A 27070-nucleotide genomic window follows, 5' to 3' on the forward strand; every position below is an offset into this window, starting at 1 on the left:
CATGACATTCACTAGTCAGCTTTCAGGGCAGAGATCACGACATTGGAAACTAGGTGGAGCATTACACATAAATTGTCATAAAATTTAGTAAATATATAAGTGGAATGTGTGCCAAAATGCTATGTTATGTTGTGTATATACAGCTCGTGAGAGCAGATACTAAAGTTTGGTACTGTATGCGTTTAGGGGTGAAGCCATACGCTTGCTCCATGTGTGACATGCGGTTCTTCCAGCGTTACCATTTGGCGAGACACAGCCTCACTCATACTGGTATGCTTGTATTAATATTAATTTCTACCCTCTCCCCTGCAAACCTTCCTCAATGAACTACAATAGGGACATGATTTAACATTATTCATTTCTCCGATGATACCTTGATATATAAAATACCATAATAGTTCCCCTTCACAGAAATAAAATAATGCAATTTTTGGCTTTGTTGGAAAACTGTCCACGTTAAGAAATGACTCTGAAATCTTTCTGTGACTTAACTGTTACTGTTGCAAACATAAAAAAGAAAAACTAAAGCACATTACACTAAAAACACATTTAATGCGATAAATTCAGACAGAATTAATTTCTTTGAAATATGCAGATGACAAGGCTCCAGATCTAAGAAAATGCTCCAATCCAATGTAATCAAATGCCAGCAGGCAAAAAAACAAAAAAACGAGCACATGACCAGCGCTAAGTGGTCGACAAATTGTACATGTGTGGCATGAGCCCTTATTTCAATCCACTAGCTGGAGCTACTCGGGTAAAGAATTAAAATAAACAATAAAAAGACTGGAGTCATTGATATCGGAACGCTTTTGATGTCTGAACGTTTCTGAGCATCTGAGGTTTTGGTGTAATGTCCTGAGCAAATAGCTGTATTAGTGCATGCAATTATTAACAGTGTTTTTTTAATGCTTTTTTTATATATATATATATCTTTGCATGTAACTCACTAAAATGTCATTAGCATTTAATTGGTTTAGTTTTTTGTTGCTTTGCACTTCCATTGTTCAGTGTTATTCAAACCCATCTAATAATAATAATAATAAGGAGTTTTAATGCAAGCTAAATGTTGTTGTGCTCTGCCTAGGGGTGAAGCCATATGCCTGTACCATGTGTGACATGAGGTTTATTCAGCGTTACCAACTGGAGAGACACAGTCTCACTCATACAGGTATGTGTTCTCTGTTTGAGACCTCCACGTTGTCCTGCTTTCTCTCTCTCTCTCTCTCTCTATCCCTCTCTGTGTGTCTCTCTCTCTCTCTCTCTCTCTCCTGCTCTCCTCTCGTTCTTCTGCTTCATCATGCATGAAACCCCAGTTGAATTATCTGTACATGGCTGCATCAAACTCGAGTTTGTATCTCCTCCTCCCGCCTTCTTAATTTTGTTTGTTCCACCCGTGCTTATGCTTGTTTCACTGAAAGAGCTTTATGATCTACAGAGAGGTCCCTAAGTACTTGAACAGCAACTTTATTTGTTTGCCCGTGATTTTATTTAACCCATTTAGGCCTAGAATTAGAAGGATTCAAAAGACACTTATAGAATCGGGTCAAAATTCTAATTTTCACGATTTTTCAAAAATGGCAGATCTACAAGCTCGCAGCGCGGCACTCGGTGCCGCGCTGTGAGCTTGTATATCTGCTATTTTTCAATAGTTAAAGCATAAAATAATGATACACAAAATGTGTACCCGTTCTAAATGGGTTAAGACACAGTCTTCTTTCTAATTCAGTTAAGAACTTCCAATGCTTTTTGTTTACAAAACCAGAGTGTAGATTTATTTGGACCGATACTGTTACTGTTCCGAGTGTTACGAGTCACCCTTCAACATGTAGTGGCTTCTAGATTATGTGCAAACAGAGAGAATTTCACCAGACCAACAGGTTTATTTTCTGGTATTCTTGGACAGCCGTGACTTAGCGCAAGGCAGTAATTTTACTATGAGAATTACAGCCAAGCAAAAGTACCAGCTGAATCCTCTTTATTTCTATGGAGATTCGGCAGCTTGGCTGTAACTGTGCTCTGCAAACTGTAGTATATATTTGACTAAATTACTAGGCAAACAAGAAATGAGGGATTGCCACTTTGAATCATTATGACGCTACATGGCTTCATAAAAAGAAGAAAGAAGGCAGAGAAGTAGCAGATCTGCAAGCTCAACGCTTCTCGCTGCGTTACAAGCTTGCAGATCTCCTACTTTTGACGCTGTTGTTTGACTAGGGCATTCATTTACGGAGAAAAAAACAAATAGAATGAGGAGATATCAAATATGAAGTGGTTGTCAGGTGGGGAGGCTGCATGACAAAAAAGCAATGCAGTTCTCGCCAATTACCGTGTGACTATTTTTATTTTTAAATAAATACAATCTCAATTTCACAATAACCATGTAGAGCCAAAACTGGAATTATTGTTGCTACCCAAATACTTAAGGAGTTCACTGTATATTTTGGGATTTCACATCTGATTCTTAGACTTTGGTATTTTCCCCAGATTGTTAGTTTGATATAGTGACCATTGTCGTTATTTCACCAAAAATCTTTAAACGAAGGTTTAAAGATGAGCGTGTGGTACTGCACTGTGTGTATTTATCATTCCATCATGGTGAAACATTTCTGTTCAGGGCTTCAGCTCCTTGTCCGGGCTCGATCGTATGGCTGTTTCTAAGATCTCTAAATGTCTGTGCAAAAAGCTATGCTGAATCCTTTTTGTTTTGTGCAGAGATGTCTACCAACTGCCTAAAATTGTCTTGGCTCATGCGATCAGCGTGATTAAAAATTCAAGTTTCCCCTGTGCAAAAATAAAACTGGAGCAGCTGTAGAGAGTGTTATCCTCCCGCCCACCACCAAAACACGACTGCCTGGTGCTTAGCTAAGAAGCCATTTGGAGAACAATACTGGTTACCTCCTATTTGATTTACTCATCTTCTTACAAGCAAACTGTGGCACAAGATCATGCTCCCAATGATGTCTTTCACATATCAGCCGATTGAAAAGAAGATTTGCGGACTTGTGATATTGTTGAAAAACTAAATGACAACACCTGCAATGCCTCTGTGTTTTTGCACCAACAATGATTATGGAATTTACTACCAATCTTGCTACGGATATGCTAAAGACTGGACTAGACAAATCGATTCATGACATTAATTTGGCCTGCTGTGTAAATGGCCGTGTAGCTTTATAACTCGTAACACAAGTCTGAGGAATAAGAAGCATATAATACTTGATGTCTCTCATGATGATATGTGAAGGACAGTTTGGTATAGTTTGCTTAAAAGAGAAAGTGCTTTCTAGTTGTAATTCGGGTGGTGGGCCAGACTTATAACACTATAGTATGTATATATGAACGTTCATATTTATCGACACAGGAGCGTGTTAGCAGAGTGTGATCAAATGGAACGTGGCGTTTAGAACCAGTTGGCGTGTTCACATTTGGCCTGATCGTGTGTCTAGATTTGGACTGACCATTTTGGCTAGCTCTATTTTGACGGGAATCGCTAAGGTAAATTACATGCTACAGTTGTGATGATAATGGATCTTGTGAAATTTGAACATTGGCCTTTGAAACTATTGCAATTATAGGCACTACTTCAGTAAGATATGTAAAAGTCAACTCATAATTTTAACAGTAGAGAACATTTTGACATGGCTGGAAAACAAGTCCTCTGTTAGACAAAGCGCTGATAAGTACAGCAAAACTTTACTAAGCTTATTGGAATTAGTAAAGTTTATGATTGATCATTTTTGGCAGTTGAGTTTTTCCTCTTTTTTTTCCTATTTCCTTTTTTTTTAATGCTAAAGTTGGTACTTCTGTGTGTAGGTGTGAAACCTTACGCTTGCACCATGTGCGACAAGAGGTTTTTTCAGCGCTACCACCTGGCGAGACACAGCCTCACTCATATGGGTATGCGTCTGCCAATCTTACCCCAGAACATACGATTAGGATAATGTTAATACTTGTATACATAATTTACTCTTAAGTAATATTATTATTATATTATATTGATGTAAATGATGGGTGAGACTTATGTTTAGCATGTATTGCCACTAGATAACATCATCAGCTCATGTGATGTGTTGTGTAAGTGGATTTAAGATCTGTGACCCCTGAGAATTTAAACTTAATTTGAGACAAACAATCTTTTGCAATTTTTGACTGTTGTTACCCTGTAAGTAATTCCAGGGTGTGGAATTGGTTATTAACCACCCATATCAATTTAAGCTATGATTTGTACTTTTGAAATAGGGATAATATTTTTTAAGGATTTTGTCCCCCCACCCCGAGTAACACAAAACAATAATCCATTGATGCTCTGGTCGTTTAGGTGTGAAACCTTACGCTTGCACCATGTGCGACATGAGGTTTTTTCAACGTTACCACCTGGCAAGACACAGCCTCACTCATACGGGTATGGGTTCGTGCACCGTGCCCATGACATTTAGTGTCACTTAATGGATGTTATGCTTTGATTTACAGCTTATATTAGTCATAGGCCTTTTTTAATTTAACACAAAAAATGACTTAATTTTTTTGATAAATGACACACCAAATTATTATTATTATTTTTGCATTCCTGAGCCAATAATTATATGACCATCCATAAACTGTGACCAGCTCCCCGGTCATCAAATTGTTGTCTTAGGAATGTGACAAAAACAAAACGAATACCCATGAATTCAAAGCGTCCTGTGGTGTGTAATTGATAGAAGAAAAAAAAAAAAATATGGGTGAACTACTCCTTTAAGCTAAAAGACTACAAACAAGCACTTAGTGTGAATTCCTAGCTAATTATCAATACACAAGTGTTAATCTGTGATGAAGTCGGTGTCTTTTGATATTTGGTCTTTTGTTGGGGTCTAAAACGTTTAAATGGATCAATACATTAACACGTGGGGGGGAAAAAAATATTTAACTGAATTAATTTCACCCTTTTTTCTTTTTGTGTGCATGAATTGGCCTACGTGTGGTTAATAACCAATAGCTTGGACATTCATTCCTAAAGCAGGGGGGATGAGGCACAGTAATATAATATTGCTACTCTGCGTCTAGGTGTGAAACCTTACGCTTGCACCATGTGTGACAAGAGGTTTTTTCAGCGCTACCACCTGGCGAGACACAGCCTCACTCATATGGGTATGCCCACGCCCACCTTACCCATGCCACTGAGATCAGTGTGTACACAAGGTTAGCCAGTTTAGGCAAATCTTTCCATTCTTACCATTGCAGCGTTTTTGCTTGCTCTAGTCTAGCCTATCACACATTCCTTTAAATGGGAAATATAATATAATCTTATACAGCATTGTGACATCATCAGCTCATGTGATGTGTTTTAGTTGTGGACTAAAGAATTGATAAAAAAATAAAATTATTAAAAATGTAAATCAATGTGAATCCCCTGGAAGAAAAAATGTTAACTTAAATTGATCCAAATGTGGTTAACAACCCATCAATTTTTTTTGAATAGGAACATTTATCAATGATATTGCATATTGATGGATTGTGAAGCACGAATATGCAAGCTTTTAAAGTAATATATGAATGCTCTGCGTTTAGGTGTGAAACCTTTTGCTTGTACCATGTGTGACATGAGGTTTGTTCAGCGTTACCACCTGTCAAGACACAGCGTCATTCATTCGGGTATGCGTCCCAATGCACCCAGCCCACCTCTGACTCTGTTAGGCCTCACTATTCTATAAGCAACGTCTTTTTCCATAACATTAATTTGAATTAGGTTTAGGTTATCACTCGATAAATGTTGCCCCACCCAGAATTGTTGGCACTACGTTTAAAAAAAAAGCTAAAACACAAATAAACCAGGGCCTTATTCTATATTTTTATTTTGTTAATGCAAATTATTTTCAACATTGTCCAAACAACATTGTGGTTGGGTTTAGAATTGGTCCCCAATCATAAGGAATGTACCTGGTGCACTGGCTGTTTGGGGGCGTGGCCGTTCCAGTGCTGCTTGCGGCGCTGTGGAGAAGCGAGCTACGGCTGCGCGCAGCGTTCTGGAGAAACCGCTCATCCCATCCACTTCACCCTTGACCAGGGGCGTCACAAGGTGTAGGAAAGTGGGACTGAGTTACCAGGGCCCAAGGTGGAGGGGCCCTAGTAACTTTAGCTATTGAAAAATAGCAGATATACAAGCTCACAGCGCGGCACCGAGTGCCGCGCTGCGAGCTTGTAGATCTGCTATTTTTGAAAAGTCGTGAAAATGTGTGCAAATCTTTGAATATATGTATTTTTTAAGTGAACATTTGTAACTCAAATTTTGCTTCTGGGGGGTCCTTGGAACTAAATATTTTGAGATGCGGGTCTGTGGCCAAATACATATCATCTTCGGGGTCCTTCACATGACATAGAAACATAAGTTTCTTGCACACATTTTCACGATTTCTTCCAAAAATAGCAGATCTACAAGCTTGCAGCGCGGCACTCGGTGCCGCGCTGTGAGCTTGTATATCTGCTATTTTTCAATAGTTAACATTCATGGGGGGCCCACAGTGAATCCTTGTACCCAGTGCCCAGAATTTGGTGTGACGCCCCTGCCCTTGACACGACAGCCACTCCCCTGGGGTCCTCGTATCAGCAACACACCAGGCCAAGTTTGAAGTCTGTTGGATGAGCGGTTCTCGAGATGTGTGAAGGACAGTCAAGACGTACCGCACACGCATACATGATATTTCCTTGAATTTATATATGGATACAGCTGCGTATTGTAAAACTCTATATTCAGTCGTGTATCAAAAGTACTATAGGTCGGTTATGGCCTGTCTACCAGCGAATATTGTTTGTCAGTCATTTTGGCCCATTGGTTCTAAACACCTCAACTGGCTCAAGATTATTATTTCTTCCCCCTCATTGTTGGCTAAGCAAACACACTCTCCGTTCTCCCCTGGCCTCCTGCTGTGGATGTAGGCTCCTACTGACAGGTTACTGCACTGATCATTAAATTATACTGACAGGTTACTGCAATGATCAATTAAAAGACATTAGGCAGTGGTCTTCTTCATCTTCTCAATTTAAACACCTCCCCACAGCCTGCCATTAACGCTAATCTAGCAAGTACAGTAGAACCCTATTTATCTGAACGTCCAAACTTAACAGTCAACTGAACGCGGTTCCCTTTTTTATTTAGTGGCTGAGAAGAGCTTTTCATGAATGTAAAGCTAAATGTGCATCAAGGCCTCCCTGTTAACGTGGGCTGTGCTGTCTGTGTCTTTTGGAGTATTGGTAGCCTGCTGTTGTATGGTCAGCTGTTTGTTGGAACTTAAAAAAACATTTTTAATGGCTCATTCAATAACCCTTTTTGAATGCACTTGCATTGATCTGCTCAAGCACGTTGTGCCTAATGCTTAATTTATACTGCCTTCGTATGGCAACGTATATATCAGGCTTCCGACCTCAAAGTCGGGGACATTTTATACCGTAGCCTATTTCAGTCAGTGTGAAATATAAATTCCACTGAGGATAAGTGCGTGAATAAGTCAGCCCTTTCCCCCACACATGGATGTTATCTGTGCAGATTTCCTTGGTGGTCAAATAATATTTGATATTACGATGGTTGTATTAGAATCTTCCTTTGGAACACATTGAGGTTCTCTCGTCGATATGAAGATAACCTATGACTGTGAGGTTTGGTTTTGTAATGTGTTTTTGATACGAATTATCGTGAATCTTTTGGATCATTGGATCAGCTGCAGTCTAAGATCCCATAGATCAGAGGGATGTGGCACTGTTAAATGTCTCGTAGGTCTGGCGACTGCTATAGATATTTTAGATATAGATGAGTGATCAAGCTAACGTCCTTCATTCCCATGGGGTTCAGATAAACGAGGTTCTACTGTTACCACATTCACAGGGGTAATACATTACCATCTTAATTAAAAGGAAATATGAATAGTCTCATGCTGTGAGCCTTTTCTTCTTTTTTTTTTTACTCTTAACTCTGAACTTCCAACTATGTGGTATGTGAAGCTAACCTCAGGGGAAACGAACACTGAGTTTTAACACATTGACTGCTCAGTTATAACAGTTATAAGCAGTCTTAAGAAGACAACACTATAATGCCAGACGGTGTCACCTGTGCTGTTGCCTGCGCTGTAAGGATTTATTGTGATAATGTTGAGCGTTGTGTCTTTTTGATGCTAAAGTTGGTACTTCTGTGTGTAGGGGTGAAGCCGTACGGTTGCACAATGTGTGACAAGAGGTTTTTTCAGCGCCACCACCTGGCCAGACACAGCCTCACTCATATGGGTATGCGTCTGCCAATCTTAACCCCAGAAACACAAAGATTAGGACAATGTTAATATTTCTATGCTTAGGCCTAGAATTATTGAATACTTTAACTATTGAAAAATAGCAGACATACAAGCTCACAGCGTGGCTGCGAGCTATTTTTGAAAAAGTCGTGAAAATGTGTGCAAATCTTTGAATATATCTATTTTTAAAGCGAACGTTTGTAACTCAAATTTTGCTTCTGAGTGGTCCCTGGAACTAGATATTTTGAGATGCGGGTCTGTGGCCAAATAAATATCAGTTTGGGGGTCCTTCACATGAAAAGGTTTGAGAACCACTGACATGGTAGTCTCTCAAGAACAGACTAACTGAGCTCCAGTTAAGTGAAAAGGACCTTTTCTTTGACGATGGCTTGCCAGATTGCTGACATAGAAACATAGGTTTTTCAAAAAACCTTAGAAAGATTCAAAAGACACTTATAGAATCGAGTCAAAATTCAAATTTTCACGATTTTTCAAAAATGGCAGATCTACAAGCTCACAGCGCAGCACTCGGTGCCGCGCTGGGAGCTTGTATATCTGCTATTTTTCAATAGTTAAAGCATAAAATAATGATACACAATAATGTGTACCCGTTCTAAATGGGTTAATTTACCAGCTAAGTAATTGTATTCATTCATTCTTGACTTAAATGATGGGTGAGACCTTTTGTGTTAAATGCCACTAGTCAACAGCTCATGTGATGTGTTGTGTAAAGTGGAGTTTAAGATCTGTGACCCCTTTTTTCACAATTGTTAACTTAATGTGGAATTGGTTATTAACCACCCATATCAATTTAGCTATAACGATTTGTACTCTGAAATAGAAACATTGAAGGATGTAGCTTTTCCGGGTTAAACACAAAACAATAATCCATTGATGCTCTGGTCGTTTAGGTGTGAAACCTTACGCTTGCACCATGTGCGACATGAGGTTTTTTCAACGTTACCACCTGGCAAGACACAGCCTCACTCATACGGGTATGGGTTCGTGCACCGTGCCCATGACATTTAGTGTCACTTAATGGATGTTATGCTTTGATTTAGCCAGTTCACGTTAGTCATAGGCCCCTTTTTTTTAAAGCATAGTACACACATGCACTTGGTGTGAATTCCTAGCTAGTTCAATTTTAGTTGTTACTAATTCTCAAGTAAATCTAAAGTCACTGATTTGTCAATAGAGTATTGATGGTCTTTGTTGGATTCTGAAACACTTTCAAATGGATCACCCAATATATTACACCTGTAAAATAATATTTAACCGAATTTCCCCCGTTTGTTTGCATGAATTGGCATACGTGTGGTTAATAACCAATAGCTTGGACATTCATTCCTAAAGCAGGGGGGATGAGGCACAGTAATATAATATTGCTACTCTGCGTCTAGGTGTGAAACCTTACGCTTGCACCATGTGTGACAAGAGGTTTTTTCAGCGCTACCACCTGGCGAGACACAGCCTCACTCATATGGGTATGCCCACGCCCACCTTACCCATGCCACTGAGATCAGTGTGTACACAAGGTTAGCCAGTTTAGGCATATCCTCTCCTTTTTGAAAATGTTACCATATTGCAGCGTTTCTTTTGCCTGCTCTAGTCATAAGCCTACGCCTAATCTCATACATAGCTTAAAATGGAACATAATGATATAATCTATACAGCATTGTGGCATCATCAGCTCATGTGATGTGTTTTAGTTGTGGACTAAAGAATTGATAAAAACGGTTAAGATGCTACTCAATTGGATTGGGGAATAACGATAAACATTTGTAATTATTAAATCAGTTTGAATCAAAACGGATTCAACAGTGGTTAACAACCCATCAATTCTGAACATTTCAATGATATTTTGCCTATTGATTGTTGAACATGAAACGCACATTAAGAAGCTTTAAAAGTAATACATTGATGCTCTTGCGTTTAGGTGTGAAACCTTTTGCTTGTACCGTTTGTGACATGAGGTTTGTTCAGCGTTACCACCTGTCAAGACACAGCCTCACTCACTCGGGTATGCGACCAATGCACCCAGCCCACCTCTGACTTTGTAAGGCATCAGCATTCACTCCTTTGTGACAGTTTGAGGGCCGTCTCTGTTTGATAGCACAAGCATCGTATTTTACATTACATTGTTTTGTTTTTTTATCACTTAAAATAAATGATTCCCCCAGAATTGTTGGCACTCTGTTTAGAAATAAATTAGTAGACACGTTTACGCTACTCAGAAAAGAATGGACTACCACACAGTGAAACTTAGACATGCAGGAGTTTTATGAAAACGTTACTTAGTTTTATGAAAACGTTACTTACTGACCATATGAAAATAACACAAATCACGATGAACGATTATGGTTGCACGCCCAGTTGTAATAGTCTAGTCTGTTAGAATCTGGCCACCGTGGTTCAGTGAACAGTCATACCAGATACTGTAGGGCGCCACATCCATGCAACTCGACTCGAGTCTAGATCAACCTATGATACAATCCTTTAGCTTGTACAAAAGAATAGATGGCGAAACATTATGCTCCTGAAAGTCGGTAAAGTAAACTTTGGTGTCACATAATGCATTTCCATTTTAATGTAGACCTTCATATAGCCTACCCAAGTTGTCATTGTGTGCTGTATGTTAAGAAGATTGTTGCTCATTGGGCTTTTTGAGGGAAGTTAGGTGTGTGTGTGGTGTGGGAGGGGGGACAACGACTAGATTTTCTCTCAAAAGGTTTGATAGTTGACCCGAGTTTTGCAGATAATTGGGAGGGTATTTATGACCATGTGCATTGTGTAAAAGACTGTTAGCGGTAAATGGAGCCCCCTAGTGTTATATGAATCAATGCTACATGATTCCAACTTAAACCTGATTCATCAGTGTTCTTTAAAACGGATCACAGCATTGCTTTGCGACGGAGCAGTGAACGTTTGCAGAGGAGTCACCAGAGAGCTCAGCTCTGCTGTAAAAAAAAGTGCTTCACGTTCATTTTGAGAAGATCTGAGACAAGTTGCGATAGAAATATAAATAATATGCACTGGGCACTGCAGTTACTAATGCAGTTAAACTGGGAGCCAACATGAGGTATAGATGGATAGATAATATGGCTTTGAACACCGTACCTTTTCACCATCAAATTCCCACAGTTTGAAGTGTGCCAATAATGCTGACGGGCAATTCATGAAATGTGTTAATTTATTTATTTGGAGCGATAGGTTTTTTTAATGTCACATGAAAGCTGATTCTGTATAAGCTAGTCAATGCTAGGATCTGTAGTTCCTTTGATCTCTGCGTTTGAGATCTGCTTTTAATGTTAAAAAGCTTTTATTTTATTTTAATCCTGCTTTTTTGTTTTTCTTTTTTTTTAATCCTACCAGAGAGCTCTGAACAGATACTAAACCATCACCACCGTGTTAAATTCACACCTCTTATTACCCTCGGTACTAAACCCCCCAAAGGTAAATAATAAGTACATTGATAGTTCGGCGTCTTTATTCAGAAATGATATGTAGTTAAGTTTCCATTTCTAAATGTACAACACTTGAAAATAGTGACTTTGATCAAATAAAATGCCAAACTCTTGTGCGATGTATTCATGAGATATGGACGTAAAACAGTATTGAAGGTGGCGGCTCTGAAAAAGACCTGTTTTGACAAGTGACATGAGCGATCTGATTGATGTTTCGCGCACATTGAGTAGCCGCGTTTTCCACAATATTGCAGATAGATGACCTGCTAGCTTAAAACACCCTAAAGCTTCTGCTTTTGACAGTGTTTCGCTTAGCTCCACATTTATGTCCAATCCTATTCATGTCAGTGAGAGAAATCTTCTGCTTAGACTGTGTGACGCGTTTCATTAAACCAGTTGAATGGCGGACTATAACTTAACTGGAAAGCTATATTCCAAAGTGGATCATAAAGCGAGCACATTTTAAAAGTTAGGATGAGCTGCATTCTAGTTCTAGTTGTGTTAGACTGAGCTTGTGAAGCTTTGATGTTGTGCTGTATGGAGGTATTAGGGCTGGGCTAATATATTGCTCTGTGTGCATAGGGGTGAAGCCGTATGCTTGTTCCATGTGTGACATGAGATTTATTCAGCGTAACCACCTGGAGAGACACAGCCTCACACATACGGGTATGCGTCCATTTATCCGTACCCATATCACCGAGCAAGGCTCTTATTTTGACATTCACTGCAAACACTGACAGGAAAAACCCACCACAAACTCGAGTTTGGATTGTCAAGTCATTTGATGGGATGTTGAACCAGCCTCAAAAACAAAACAAATACTTTTGATCCTTTTTCAGGGGCACCATGTTTGCGTAGATCTGGGATATGAACATTTTTTGAAAATTCCACTCTGATCTACACATAATGAGTTGATGACAAAAGGCATTTAAAGAAAAATAAAAAAAATAAAATCTCAGCTGCTTTGAAAAAACTATTTTGAAAATTGTTTTTATCGCTAGGGCGAGTTGTTTTTTCATCTTTTTTGTTTGTTGTAGATGTTGGAAATGTAATGGGTAAGAAGAAAAAATATATATAGCACAACAAAATACTTTGCATGTTTGACTACTTGGATGTGGTTGTGACGCCGAAGGTTAACTTATTGACGGTGTGTCTGTGTGTGCTCTTTCAGGAGAGAAGCCATTTGCTTGTGACATGTGTGATATGAGGTTTATCCAGCGCTACCACCTCGAGAGACACAAGCGTGTCCATAGCGGAGAGAAACCCTACCAGTGTGAACGATGCCAGCAGGTACGGAAACAATGTTTAATTTTGACAGCACATTTTGATCTAGTTTTAGTCATAGTCTTCTGAATAAAATGTCATTTTGTTTAGTCATAATTTAGTCACCTGAAAAGTTGTAGTTTTAGTCTAATTTCTATTCAAAGACTTGAACACATTTCTTTTTTTCTTTTTTTTTTCTCCAAAAATGGCAGATCTACAAGCTAGTGCTGCACTGTGAGCTTGTATATCTGCTATTTTTATAATGGTTAAAGTAATAATGCAGGTAATACAACTAAAACTATAGCGAATTACCTTTTTTCACTGACAAAGACCTAATAGAAACTAACCTATGATGACAAAGACAATATATTGACAATTTGGTCAACAAATAAAAACTAGACTAAAATGTTATAGGGAGGGACTAGGGGAGAGGAGATGAGATGTGCGAATTTTGGAGGACTGACGGTCCAGTCAACAAGTGGTCCTGTTCAGCACTAGTGGTTCGCTACATTAGAGCCAGTCAGAGTTCTCAATAGAGCTGACCACACAGTTGGTCAGTTCAGTGCTCCATTGGCAACATTGTACCCATATCTCAAATCATAAGGGCACCCAATTTTAATCCATTTCCTGACTCATGCAATAAAGGGAAAAATCAGTAGTGTCATATTATAGGACGGAAATATTATAAAATGGAACAAAATAACTAATTCCTGCTTCTGAAAAATCCTTTTCCTAGACTTCACTACTGTTTTTATTCTGAAGCCCTGTTATACTCTAGTATCAGTAGGCCTACTGAAAGGGAAACTGCATAATATATGGCTTGATAGTCACTGTTTCTGTGACACTTTCATGTCCTACTTGCATGATGTGACATGAATTGGCATGACATTAGAATTCTCTTAAGTATAAAAAAAGGGAGAGGAGATCCACTAGAACTAAAAGACAAGTCATTTCTGTGTTTGGTTGCGCTCGGGTGTCGCTTATTCTGATTGGTGGCTGAATTCACTGGTGTGTTATTTCTGTATAATGAGCGCTTGGCTCTGTAACAGACCTCTGTCTAATCAAAGACTCAGGGCACCTGGCTGCTTGAATATTATGCTGTATCCAGAATGACAGCCATGTAAACAAACACAGTGTCATTTACAAGTAAACGTAGCCCCCAAGAATGTTTTTGAAAACATTTGAAGCGAGAAATGGACGAGGCAGTAACCGATAATGTGTTCTAACACTTAGTTATTTACAGGTTTCGGTCCGCCCAGCACAACAATTTCATTGCCGTGAACAAGTAAATATTACAATTTAAAATTTGTAATTTAGGCATTTAGCTTAATCCAGAGCGATTTACAATAAGCAAGGACAGAAAGTGGTAATACATCAATTGCAAAGAAATAGAAGGAAAAAAAAAGTAAGTAGACCAAGTACCTATTCAATGAATTTCAGCTTACATACTTAATTAATTCAATGTCCAGAGCCGTTGCATCGTTTTGGATTGTGTGCATTATGTCTGCACCAGACTTTCCACCGCAGAGGAAAGCCTGCTATTGGTTCTAAAACCAGCCGTGTGATCCGGTTTAGAAAGAAAGACGGCAAAAGAAATGTGGTTCCGGGAGCTGGTTCCAGTTAGCATGGGAACGATTTTGTTCTCCACATAATGCAAATCATTTGGTTTATTCTCACTAGTTGGCGCTACGATTTACTGTAAAATAAAAGATGAATATACCAAATGATTATTATACCAAAAATGTATGGTTGTATTGGTACCCATCAACCCAATACACTAGGGCATTCACGAATAGTGATTTTTAGTATTCGAATTATTCAACCTCAAAGTATTCGAATATTCGACGGGACTGTCCAAACTGTCAAATATTAAGTAAGCAAGAGGTGAACATTGTGAAAATAGCCGAGGCGTTGTGAGCATGTAGATCTGCTATTTTCACAATATTTATCTGCGGAACCGAGTCACATTAAATGTAATACCTACAATTACAAGTGCTTGTCAGGGTGGGGGTCCCCAGTTCAAATATGTTTATTTTGGGGGTCATGGCCTAAAAAGGTTTGAGAACCCCTGGTATAGAGCATTAACAAATTCATCCACCATCCACCAACTCATTCTTATGTTTATAAAGCCAAGCTTTATAAACTATATATTTTTTAAAGAGAAAATAAAAATAAGCGAATATTCGACTTCGGTGAACAACGACAAATAGTGACTTTGATATTCGAATATTCGAATATTTGGTGAATGCCCTAATTGGTACAACTGTGTGTCTTTTCCCCAAAAGAACTTTTCGCGAACAGACCGACTGCTGCGGCATCGACGGCTGTGCCAGGGTCGCGGCGTGGCCAAGGTGGAGAACCAGCCGTGCTGCGAACCGCGCCCGTACCCCCAGGAGCCCCCGCCCGCGCCCCCCACCTGGAGCCCCCTGCACCCCCCTCCGGGACGTCTGGCCGTTTGACATTCCGCCTCCTCTCTGGTCTCACACATCCAGCACATCCAGTCCAGAGACGGAGCCGCTAGGCCACAGGGCCTCTTCTACTCAGCTCTGTGCCCAGTGGCTGCGTCGTCGGCGTCACACCCACACCCAAGCACAGACTGATCTTACAGCTGCAGTCTTGGGATTTACTAAATGATGACAGAGGGGATTTATTTTTTTTGTTTTTTGTTTTGTTCTGTTGTACTTTACTGTATTTCCGTTTTTATTTCTTTCCTTTGAAGACCTTTCTGTGATGAACGGAACTTAATCTATTTGTTTTATTTAGAATTTTTATTTAGAAAGAAGTTTTTCTTTCTTTTTATTTGCCAAAAAAAAAAAGGACAAAAAACTAAAGTAATTATTGTTAAGATATATCTGCTTCTGGTGGTACTTTGGGGAAGGCCAGTTGGTATTGTTTATCCAGAATCCTCGGCAGCAAAATGGGATTCATCTGTGATTTTCTTTTTTTTTTTTTATAGTGGCAAAAGAACGTATATGAACCTCCTGCGGATCACTTTCTTTGTAGGTCATTTTGGATAAACGATTAACACTAAGACAAGTGAGTTTTAAGCGCGGGCTAAATCAATATAACTGTCGTACGCTTGCAGATAACGTAACGAGTAATGCCTGCCATACAATGTGACCTAGATTAGATTTGGGCTTCTTGTTCCTCGGGGTAAAGCGAGTCGCCGAGCTTTACCAAAAGAACGGGAGGCAATGATCTGGTCTTAAAAACAGGACTTGGAACCATAGGGGAGGTGGATTTACTTTATAGGCAAAGAGACTACAGTTTTAATGATTTCTTTGTGTAAATAATATAAAAATGTAACTCGTTCTTTAACTACTTATGTGGCGATCACATATTTTTGATACAAAGTGGGCCAAAATAAAGTGGAACGCTAGCAGGGAGTTCACATACTCTTCCTCGCCAATGAACCGTAACGTGTAATGAGAGAGGGGGGGGTGGGTTAATTGTTTTGTCAAAAGAAGAAACCGTAATGTCAGGCAGTGCGACGTCGTTGATGTAAAAAAAAAAGAGAGAGAAAAGACTTACAAAAGTGTGTGACGTGAGGAGTGCCGGCAGGTTGACTTAAAAAGCCTTGTTTATGTTCATATACTCTGTTAATACGACAGTGTCACGAGCAGCCCAACATCTATTAATTTTGCCGTGTGACACTCGGTCCCAGGTGAACGAGGCTTCATAGATCTGCTGGGACAAACGTAAAGGCTTGGGTCACAGAGAGCGCCACCTCCTGGTGGGCTCTCAACCATGTACTGTGTCTTGTATGATGACGCTGATGACTCAGGAAATGGTACAGGACGATGGCCTTATAGCAAGCCCCTCCCCCTCCCGCCCGCCCCACCCGCTTACCAAGAGCTCTAGGCTATTGTACTTTAAACCGTATATGTACAGAGATCTACAGTACAATAGCAGATCGTTACCCCCCCCCTTTCTCAGTTTGTCTATAGACCTTGGTTTAGAAAAAACAAAGAAAAAAAAAGTGCGAGTTGGCCGCTTCAAGTCCCCATGACGTAATGTACAGATTCTCACACTGTGAGAGTAGTGGGGGGTGTTATACAGAATATTGTGGCCTTAATGTGCTTTGTTTCTTTTTCTCTCTTCATTTGCCTTTCTTTTCTTAAACTAATTGTTTATTATTGTGGATCAGATATATTTACTTAGGATGAGACACAGCCTTCTGTCGCGGGGTTATGTTTTTTATTTTTTATTTTTTTCAGATAAGCTGTCGCGCTAATATAAAATGTTGATGGCTTCAAAGTGGCGCTAAAACCAGACAAAACGAAAATGCCCTCCTTGATGACGGAGGTTGTCTTTTTTGTTTTTGTTTAAACAATTAATATTTTGGACCGTGTGAGAAGTCAATAGTGCTATATAACTTATTTCCCCACTGGCTGAGCTTCTGCAGGGCCATAGCAGAATCAACACCTTGTTCTTGACTCTGCTAACACAGTAACACACACACACACACACACACACACACTAACAATTGCCTTTTTTATCCCAATATTACGTGGTCTGGTGTGTAATAATGGATGTCTGTTATGTTAATCAGGCTTGGCCTTAAAACAAGTGCGGATACACAAATAATCATTGTAGTGCTAAATGATAATTGTTAAGAAGCGATGTTTCTGTTTCTATGATGAGCTTTGCTCATCATGCTGTGTTAAAAGGTTCTTTCATTTGGTCAGAGTGAAATGGCAGTCGGTAGATTTCGGGCAGGGGGGGGGGGTGCACTTATCGCTATTAATAACTGAAGAATTTCTCACACTTGACCCTCCTGTGATTGTTGAGAGCTGGAAAACCTGGTGATGTACAATTCCAGAAGCCAAAATAGTACAGATGAGAGATGGATGGGATGCAAACATTTCTTGAGTTACATTTTTCTTTAGGAAGATTTATTTTAGTTCTTTAAATTTTAAAGGCCACTTTGATATTTTGGACTTCATGCGCTGTTACTGTTTTACCTTGATGCATTGAAAGACAAGATTTCACAAGAGTGGCCTCTTGTCTCGTCATAGCCAGAGTACAGAGACTTTGTTGCGTCCCCTAACCTGTGATGGCATAACAACGTTACAGCAACGTGTATAATTGACCAAGTGGATGGATTGCGCCAATGATTGGTTTCTGGGCAATCAAAGGGTTTTATATTTTACAGAGATCAAATTAACATGAAGACATGAAATTCACACATGAATGGTTTTATTATCAAAGTGTCCTAATGTTGAACATTGATGTGGCATCATGGGGTAGATGTTTGGGTTCTCTGGTCCCCAGCTTTTGAGAGACTTTGTTCAAAATGATGAGAACGGTCAGTGCGTTGTGCTAATAACCGCAACGAGGTAATAACCTGAATTCTTAAAGTCCTCGTTTTCAGATGGGTCTTAATCCAATGTAAGCTTTCAACATGTCGTCCCTATTTTGTGCATGTCATTATAGGTGAAGGGTTTTCAAAAAAAGAGTTGATCTTACAAGCTCGCAATGCGTCGCGACACGCTGTGAGCTTACAGATTGGCTTTTTCTTTTTTCTTTTTTTAACAGGCGTAAGTGGACATATTTATAATTTGACATTTCAGACGAGTTCAAGTGTGCATAGAAATCTAATGTTACTGTTAAGGTTCAAGTGACTTGGTGTAAACATTGTGAAAACCGTAAGTAGTTGAAGGGCCAGGTTTGAAAGCTGCATCGTACCATATTATACTAATGCCGCTAACATGATCACACACAACAGTGGCTAAAGGGCAATATCTAGTTGACTTCACCTGTTGAAATCCCTGTTGAAATCCCTAACAGTTTATTTTATTTTGTTTGTTTTTTAAGTATCGTTATCAATCTCATTGTTAAAATGCAATAGAATCCTTGAGTCTCAGATCATTGGTTAAAATACGATGAGATTTAATTTTTCAGACAAAAATTTTAGGAAAGTGTTTCTGTCTGAGAAGTTGTTTCTGTCACGTTTTTTTTGACGATCGTTTCAAGGACCCTTTTTTTATTCTGAAATTGTAAACACTGGAGTGAAAGGAAAAAAACAAAAGACAAAAAAAAAGATATTTTTCCTTCAGACTGTACTAGATTTTAGGTTTTAGATGGAGCCGATTCTCCTCGTCTTGACAGAGAAGGTGGACAGAATTTGGATCAGTGCAGTTGAGAGCCCACGACATTCAGTAATTTTAAAACATTAGACACCGTAATACTACCAAAAAAAAAGTTTCTTTTTTTTTCTTTTTTATTTTTTTATTATAAAGTCCCTGGTATTTGTAGTGAATTATATTGATAATGGTATTAGGTAAAGCAACAGCATAAACAGTAGCTATCACAGAATTAGTTTTTTTATTTTATTAGTCTTGCATGCAGAGTTATGGTCCTCAGTTAAGACAGGATCTTGATATTGATTATTTTTTGTGTAGGCGAAAAATGAGTGCATACGAATAACTTCCTAAAAATGTTACATTGATTATTGTAAAAATGGGCTAACTAATATGTACCCTTGTGATCCAATTAGTTACAACTGTATTGAATTGAGAGGAGAGGCTTCTTACTATTATGCTGAAATAAAATAATTTGTAAAAGATATATATTCTTTTGTTATGGTTGTTGATATGACTGTTTAGGGAAACCACTTTAGAATTGGCATGTCCTCATGCCAAATGCATTTGGGGCGTAAGTGAGAAATGGTATTTTCTGAATTGAGAATGAGTGTAGAACCAAATTATTAAAAGGTTATAAACTAAGTGCAAAGCTAGTATTGGCATGACACCATTTAACATGGGGGTCCTCCCTATGCTCCCCAGGTTCTATGTTCCCCACTTCCCCCCAAAAAAGGTTCTATGCTCCCCAGGTTCTATGTTCCCCACCCATCCTCCACCAAAAAAGGTTCTATGTTCCCTGCTCAAACAAAAAAGGATCCATGTTCCCCACCCCAAAAAAAGGTATATGTTCCCAACTCAAATGCAGGAAATGGTGGGACATGTGGGCAATCATAATTTAGGTGCCCACTTGTCCCTGTTCCCCAAGTTCCCAGATGTCTCCACCCCTAAGTGCCTACATTTCCAGGTGTCCACTCGTCCAGATGCCCAGTCATAACACAAATATGGTGCCCAGAGGTCCCTAGTTCCCCCCTGACCCATTAGTAGGCCTATTCGTAATTTCTCCCTATTATGTTCCGTTGTGTGTTTAGAGTTATGTTTCCTGTATTTTTGGATGAGTGGGGAACATAGAACATTTTTTTAGTTGAGTGGGGAGCATGGAACCTTTTTTGTAGGGGTAACTGGGGAACATAGAACCTTTTTTGGGTAAGCGGGGAACATAGAACCTTTTTTGGAGGGAAAGTGGGGAACGAACCTGGGGAACATAGGTAGGCCTACGGTCCCTTAACATGTAGTTGTCTTTCCTTATGGGGAAAATGGTGGACATAATTGTTATTATGCCACGTTTGGTATTAATAAGGAGTAAGTATTCCTGTCTACTTATTTTACTGTATACGGTTGCTGTCAATAGACTGCATTTTTTAAAACTACTTTTAACTCCTTTACAATTATTTGACGGCTTCAGTTACCTGGCCATAACTGATATGCTTCAACAGAACCGTATCTGAGATCTGGAGGGCACTTGCCTGGAATTCCTTGCATGGGACGAGGAGAGTGGAAGTCAGACATGGGAGAATACCTCATTAGGCGGTTTGTTCATAGCTGCAGTGGGGTCAGTACTGCTGTATGGGGCTGAGACATGGACCCTCACAGAGGAGTCAGTACTGCTGTATGGGGCTGAGATATGGACCCTCACAGAGGAGTCATTACTGCTGTATGGGGCTGAGACATGGACCCTCACAGAGGAGTCAGTACTGCTGTATGGGGCTGAAACATGGACCCTCACAGAGGAGTCAGTACTGCTGTATGGGGCTGAGACATGGACCCTCACAGTGGAGTCAGTACTGCTGTGTGGGGCTGAGATATGGACCCTCACAGTGGAGTCAGTACTGCTGTATGGGGCTGAGACATGGACCCTCACAGTGGAGTCAGTACTGCTGTATGGGGCTGAGACATGGACCCTCACAGAGGAGTCAGTACTGCTGTATGGGGCTGAGACATGGACCCTCACAGTGGAGTCAGTACTGCTGTATGGGGCTGAGCCATGGACCCTCACAGCACAACAGGAAAGAGCCCTAGATGGAGTCTACACAAGAATGCTACAAATGGCACTAGGTGTCACATGGACGGACCGCATCAGAAATGTGGTCCTCTATGGGGACCTACCACGGGTCACACAAAGTCAGAGAACCCAGAACTAGAGGCAAGGAAACTGCTTCACTTCGAACCGAGGTTTGATTTTTGAAGCGGTGAAAACCGCTTCCAATGAGTGGCTTTGTGTGTCCCACGCCCATATATGGTCATTTCAGTCCAGAATGAACAGGCTTTTTCGAAAACAAAATGTCTGTCACCTCATGTCCATATATGGTCATTTCAGTCCAGAATGAACAGGTTTTATCTGTCCCGTACGTCCAGAATGAATAGGCCTTTTCAAAAAGCAAAATGTGTAACTTTACCAATAAGAGCTAATATACTAAAGAAAACGTCAACCTTTCTAAGAGATGTGTGACTGAATTATTATCACACTCACAGCACATAGATTCCATTTTCAAATCAGCAGTTTAATTTAATTTTAATAATTGAAGACTAACATACAAATGAATTGGAGTAAAATTTACCTGGAGACTGTCACTGAGTGGTGGTGTAATGGTCTAAACTAAAGCATCTGATTTTATGTGCAACCAGTCCTTGTTCAAATCCCACCCCTCATGTTATTCAGTGCTGGAGTTTCAACTTAACTTTACTAACTGAAGGCAATCATATAAAATAACTCTTGAATAGTAAGAAACAACTGCATTAAACAGAGTTTGTTTTTTGGGGGATTTTGGGACTCACTTTTCTCCGGGTGTTTCGCCTTGATGGGACTCACTTTTTTCCAGGTGTTTCGCCTTGATTTTGAGACTCACTTTTTGGGGGATTTTGGGACTCACTTTTCTCTGGGTGTTTCGCCTTGATAGGACTCACTTTTCTCCGAGTGTTTCGCCTTGATAGGACTCACTTTTCTCCGAGTGTTTCGCCTTGATGGGACTCACTTTTCTCCGAGTGTTTCGCCTTGATGGGGCTCACTTTTCTCTGAGTGTTTCGCCTTGATGGGACTCAATTTTCTCCGGGTGTTTCGCCTTGATAGGACTCACTTTTCTCTGAGTGTTTCGCCTTGATGGGACTCACTTTTCTCCGAGTGTTTCGCCTTGATGGGACTGACTTTTTTCCAGGTCTTTGGGGATTTTGGGACTCACTTTTCTCCGGGTGTTTCGCCTTGATGGGACTGACTTTCTTTCCAGGTGTTTCGCCTTGATTTTGGACTAATTTTTTTGGGAATTTTGGGGGGTTTTGGGACTCACTTTTCTCCGGGTGTTTCGCCTTGATGGGACTCACATTTTTCCAGGTGTTTTCCCCCTGTTTCCTGAGAAGTAAAGGTGTAGGGTTATATCTGAAAGAACTCAAATTTTACAGGAAGAAGTTTTAAATGGTGAAATTCAACTGACTTTTTTTCTGGATTCCAAGAATTGACAGTCACATGAAAAAGATTCCACCAATTGTGCTCCATTTACATTGATGGCATGGGACTTGAACCTGCGATCTATCTGTACCAATCAAGCGCACCACACCATTGAGCCAAGGTACCTTTGGGCCCTCAACAGGTATCCCCTGGTGATTTTGAGTTGTGCTCTTGTATTTTAGCCTTGAAAATGTCAAGGTACTTCTGCATTCTACTGTAGGAGGACTGGGACTTAACACAGACCTCTGCACTGACAGTCTGATCTTCAGACCACTACACTATCGCTCACCGCAGGATTGCATTAGTGCTTTTGAGTACTTCTTTTGTCTTTTAACCTTGAAAATGACAAAGTACAACTAGAAGAACATTGGAGGACTGATATTTGAACATGCATTGAGAGTCTGATCCTCAGTGTTTTCTAGAGCTTTTGGGTATTCCTTTACATTTGTATTATAACCTTTAAAATGACAAAGTACTATAGCTATGTCAGAGGACTGAGATTTGAACACAGAACCTCTGACTGCACTGAGAGTCTAATATTTAGATCACTACACCATTTCACACTGCATGTTTATTCTGGTGCTTTTGAGTACTTCTTATGTATTTTAATCTCGAGAATGGCAAAGTACTACTTACTAGAAGAACATTGGAGGACTGAGATTTGAACATGGAACATCTGCACTGAGAGACTGATCCTCAGACCACTACACTGTCTCTTAGTGCAGATGTTATCTAGAGCTTTTGATTAGTCCTTTTGTATTATAACCTTGAAAATGTCCTAAATAATAGGAGTACTATATCAAAAACTGACTATTTCATACCATAAAGAATTGTCCCCTTGGACTAGGAAATAAATGTGCTGACCCTCCCTTGGTCTAAAATTAGAAAAGCATGACCCTCCACTATTTTTCTCCAGGGGTACCCTTCTTTAAAAAAACGACCTGTCCCTAATTAAAGGGACCAAAACTTGAACCCCCTGATCCTTTACCTTGATCCACTAAGAATATTTTGGAACATTTTTAACATGTGTTTTGGATGACCCTAAGGATCATAAAAAAAACCTGAATAATTACTATTGCAATTTCTTTTGGGTCATGCCCCTTTTAGCTTAGATTGAATGGCCTAAATGACCAGAGAAGACAACTCTGGTATGGCAGGTATGCACTATATTCTTTGATAGAAATGAGGGTGGACAAGTAATCCGACACATCACACTGCCAGGGCTGGGACTTGAACCTCGATCTTCTCATCCTCAAGGCAGTTACTCTATCCATTGAGCTGCAATGACACAGAAGTTCTCAAGCTTTTGTCAAGCAGAATCTGATCAATACAAATTCCATCTGAAAACACGTAGTGCCAGGAGCTCCTATAAGAAAGATTTGTATTAAAAGATAAAAAATGTAAGATGTTGGAGACAAATAGTCAAGCTGGGGAATCAAACCTGTGACTTCCTACACCCCAGATGTGCTCTTTAACACTTGCAATATTGTGCTTAGGCCTACTGTGTTCCAAATGCCAAATGGATAATGAGATAAAACCCAGAGGATTGTTTCCATTGTGGGTCATAAACATTTAAACATCTAGATAACAAATGGTAGACAAATATTATGCCATTACATTTTTTTTTATTCTTCTTCTTTCGAATTGTTATTGGTTGTTTGTGTAATGTCTAATCAGAAGGAAGAACATCATGAAGCAGGGACCAAGTAGCATAGTGAGTAAAAAAAAAGCCTCCACACACACTGAGATGTCGCCTACAATCCGATATTATAATTATTTCATCGGATCGTATGAGCACACACACTACACGATCCTCAGTCTTGAAGATTATTGGGTCGTGTGTCCCGCCGCGCGCGACAGGCCCGTACACACAACAAGACCTCTTCCCCGACTCCCCTGTGGTGAAATCTGGTGCGAGGTAATAGACATCATGATCAGGAGGTTAAATTTCAAACCCCACTTAATTCTTTACTTTGAAGACAACTTCAAAACCAGCACAGGTAGGCTATTATACCTTGGGGAGAGTGTTTTCTGCAGGTCGAATTCAGTCCGAGTGTATCAAAGGGTGCGTTCGGAAATGCTCACCGTGAGCTCAGTGTAGTGAGTGTCTAAACCTAACCCTAATCCTAACCTCAGTAAAACTATGTCTAAACCTAACCCTAACCTCAGTAAAACTATGCCTAAACCTAACCCTAACCACACCCAGTGCGCATTTCCGAACTCACCCTTTGATAGTACATTCGGACTGAACGACCTGCAAAAAATACTCTCCCTTATACCTTGACCGTTGTTGCAAAAGGCATTGCAGTGTTGGGTGAGAGAGGGGGCCTGCTAAGGGAGACACTATATATAAAAGTCACAGATATCGGCAGTGAACATTACAATATAAAAGTCACCGTTTGATTTCCGTGTCTGCGGACAAGATCGACGCTGATTGATGATTGCTGTGTCGGGACGAAGGTCGCTTAAGCAAGATTTCGCTTATTTAAAGTTGTACCATGTAACTTTTTTTATAAAACAAATCTTAAAATTGTCCTAACTGTTAAATCGCTAAAGTTTTAGAACACCCACTCCGTTATTTTCAGCTTCTGAAGCCTTCTCTTTATATGTTTTCTATGATCCTGGCCGTGGACCGGATTTCGCGCCAAAATGACGTAATCTGCATCATCTGTATACGTTGTGTATACGTTGCCCAACCACATCGCCGATCATGCACACATGGTACACTACCGGCCAATCACAGCGCATCTTGAAGTGGGGTCGCCATATTTGTAGTCGCCCGTGTGTCTCTTTACTCAAAAGGTAATCTCGCCTACCAGGCAGGGTGAAGTAGTCCGTTTCTCCGGAATGCCTGAACGCACAGGAACCAGGGACCCCTCTAAAGATAGCTCTCGGCGTTGTGGAGGCAGACGCGGGGGTGTGAAGGTACGAAAAACGGGCGAAAGACGCGAACGCGACCGCGGTTTGCTATAGGGCTACTGACCACTAGTTGAGCATCTTACACAGTATAGCTTTAAAGCACTGAAGGCAAATTGTGTTAATTTATGGCATACATGTTTTCTACTGGTATTAAAGTGTGCTGAATCCAAATCTGCTGTATGCCCAGCTCAAAAATGGCTACTAAGCCCTCAAATTGGACAATTTAAAGATGGTGGCCACCACTATGCTGGAATATATTACAAAGCATCTTTTTGACTAAACAAGGTAATTTATGTCCCCCCTTTTTTTTCCAATGAAATATTCTGATTTGAAATCATATGAGGATATTTTTCCAATGAACTTTATCCGATAACTTATATTCCCAATATAATAATTATGTACATAAATGTCATGTGTCATTATATAACAGTTCTTAGTCAGTGGTTAGTCAGTGGTTAACACAGTCTGCAGTGCACTGTGGAATCAGTGGGTGGAGATCAGTACAACAAGTACCTTAAGATCAGGGACCACAGACATTCCATTCATGAGTCCATCAAATAGAACTCACCAAGAGCAAGCAGGCAGGGCACATCTCAATGTTGAAAGATGGTTGTTGATGGATGTCGAAAGCTTTCTCCTGATTACAGCATATCGTCGTTGTCGGGTGGAAACCTCGTATCTCCAAGTTTCAAATTTGTACGTTCTTTTGCAAAGTAAAGCCCTGCTTCATCGTACAAGGCCGTCGCACAAAATTAGTGAAAGCAGCCGATCTACAAGCACACACGTTGTGTGCTTGTAGATCGGCTGTTTTCACTAGTTTAAATCATTTTTTAAATGATAAATGCAAAACAAACGGTTTTGGACGTACAAGGTTTTCACCCGACAACGACGATATATACAGTACATAGCCATGCAACACAGAGGTGGACATGAGCACCTTTTTTAAGCATGAAAACCATACCCTCCCTTTCTGTCTGTTAAACCCTCTTCCTTAGTTGACTGGGATCCACCAGGGCTCTGTACTAGTCTGGATGGATCGAAATTCCAAATACTACACAATTACATCATCACGCATTTGACATCACAACATTGTCATCACAACAAATGTACTGGTCTTTAAAAGTAAACTTCCAATAATCTAATGTCATTCAACAACTATTCCAACTAAGTCAATTGTTGTTTAACAACTTATCCTTTAACTGCACTGCTTCACAGCGGTGTTGTAGTGTGAAATGATTCAATGGACGATACATCTGAAAGGAGGACCTGAGGATTCCTACCATGCTGCTGTGGTAGTCGGACACAAGCTGTACTCATTTGGAGGATACAACTACCTGAACAACAGGGATCAGAAGATTGAAGTCCACATCTTCAACACAGTGTGTTTGCGTTGGAGGAAGTTGGCCCCAATGACAAATGGAAGAGGACAAAGTCCCATTGAGGTTCCCTCCAGACGCTGGAGACACACAGCTGTGCTGGTAGATGAAATTGTCTACATCTGGGGAGGATGGCCTAACTGCAATGTTCTTTATGCCTTTGATGTTGACACCCACAGCTGGTCCAAACCCAATATTTCTGGGTCTA

At 40.0% G+C, this 27070-nt stretch overlaps 1 protein-coding gene across 26 annotated transcripts in view; it reads left to right on the forward strand.

Annotated features, from left to right (window-relative positions):
- znf740a (zinc finger protein 740a) overlaps window positions 1-19557 on the forward strand; it is a 37278-nt gene extending 17721 nt beyond the window's left edge. For 12 of the 26 annotated variants that reach the window (XM_080727629.1, XM_080727621.1, XM_080727610.1 and 9 more), the window contains 14 exons: window positions 187-270; window positions 1088-1171; window positions 3817-3900; window positions 4322-4405; window positions 5047-5181; window positions 5551-5634; window positions 8170-8253; window positions 9170-9253; window positions 9659-9793; window positions 10195-10278; window positions 11631-11711; window positions 12305-12388; window positions 12894-13012; window positions 15271-19557. In XM_080727629.1, coding sequence (XP_080583755.1) covers window positions 187-270; window positions 1088-1171; window positions 3817-3900; window positions 4322-4405; window positions 5047-5181; window positions 5551-5634; window positions 8170-8253; window positions 9170-9253; window positions 9659-9793; window positions 10195-10278; window positions 11631-11711; window positions 12305-12388; window positions 12894-13012; window positions 15271-15444 — 1400 coding nt within the window. In that variant the 3' untranslated portion in view covers window positions 15445-19557. The remainder of the gene's footprint in view (window positions 1-186; window positions 271-1087; window positions 1172-3816; window positions 3901-4321; window positions 4406-5046; window positions 5182-5550; window positions 5635-8169; window positions 8254-9169; window positions 9254-9658; window positions 9794-10194; window positions 10279-11630; window positions 11712-12304; window positions 12389-12893; window positions 13013-15270) is intronic. The other 14 variants (XM_080727625.1, XM_080727618.1, XM_080727624.1 and 11 more) reach the window with 12 other exon arrangements.
- The last annotated feature ends 7513 nt before the right edge of the window (window positions 19558-27070 follow it).

The sequence above is a fragment of the Nannobrachium achirus genome (assembly GCF_963921795.1).
Source record: "Nannobrachium achirus genome assembly, chromosome: 6".
Lineage (NCBI taxonomy): Eukaryota > Metazoa > Chordata > Actinopteri > Myctophiformes > Myctophidae > Nannobrachium > Nannobrachium achirus.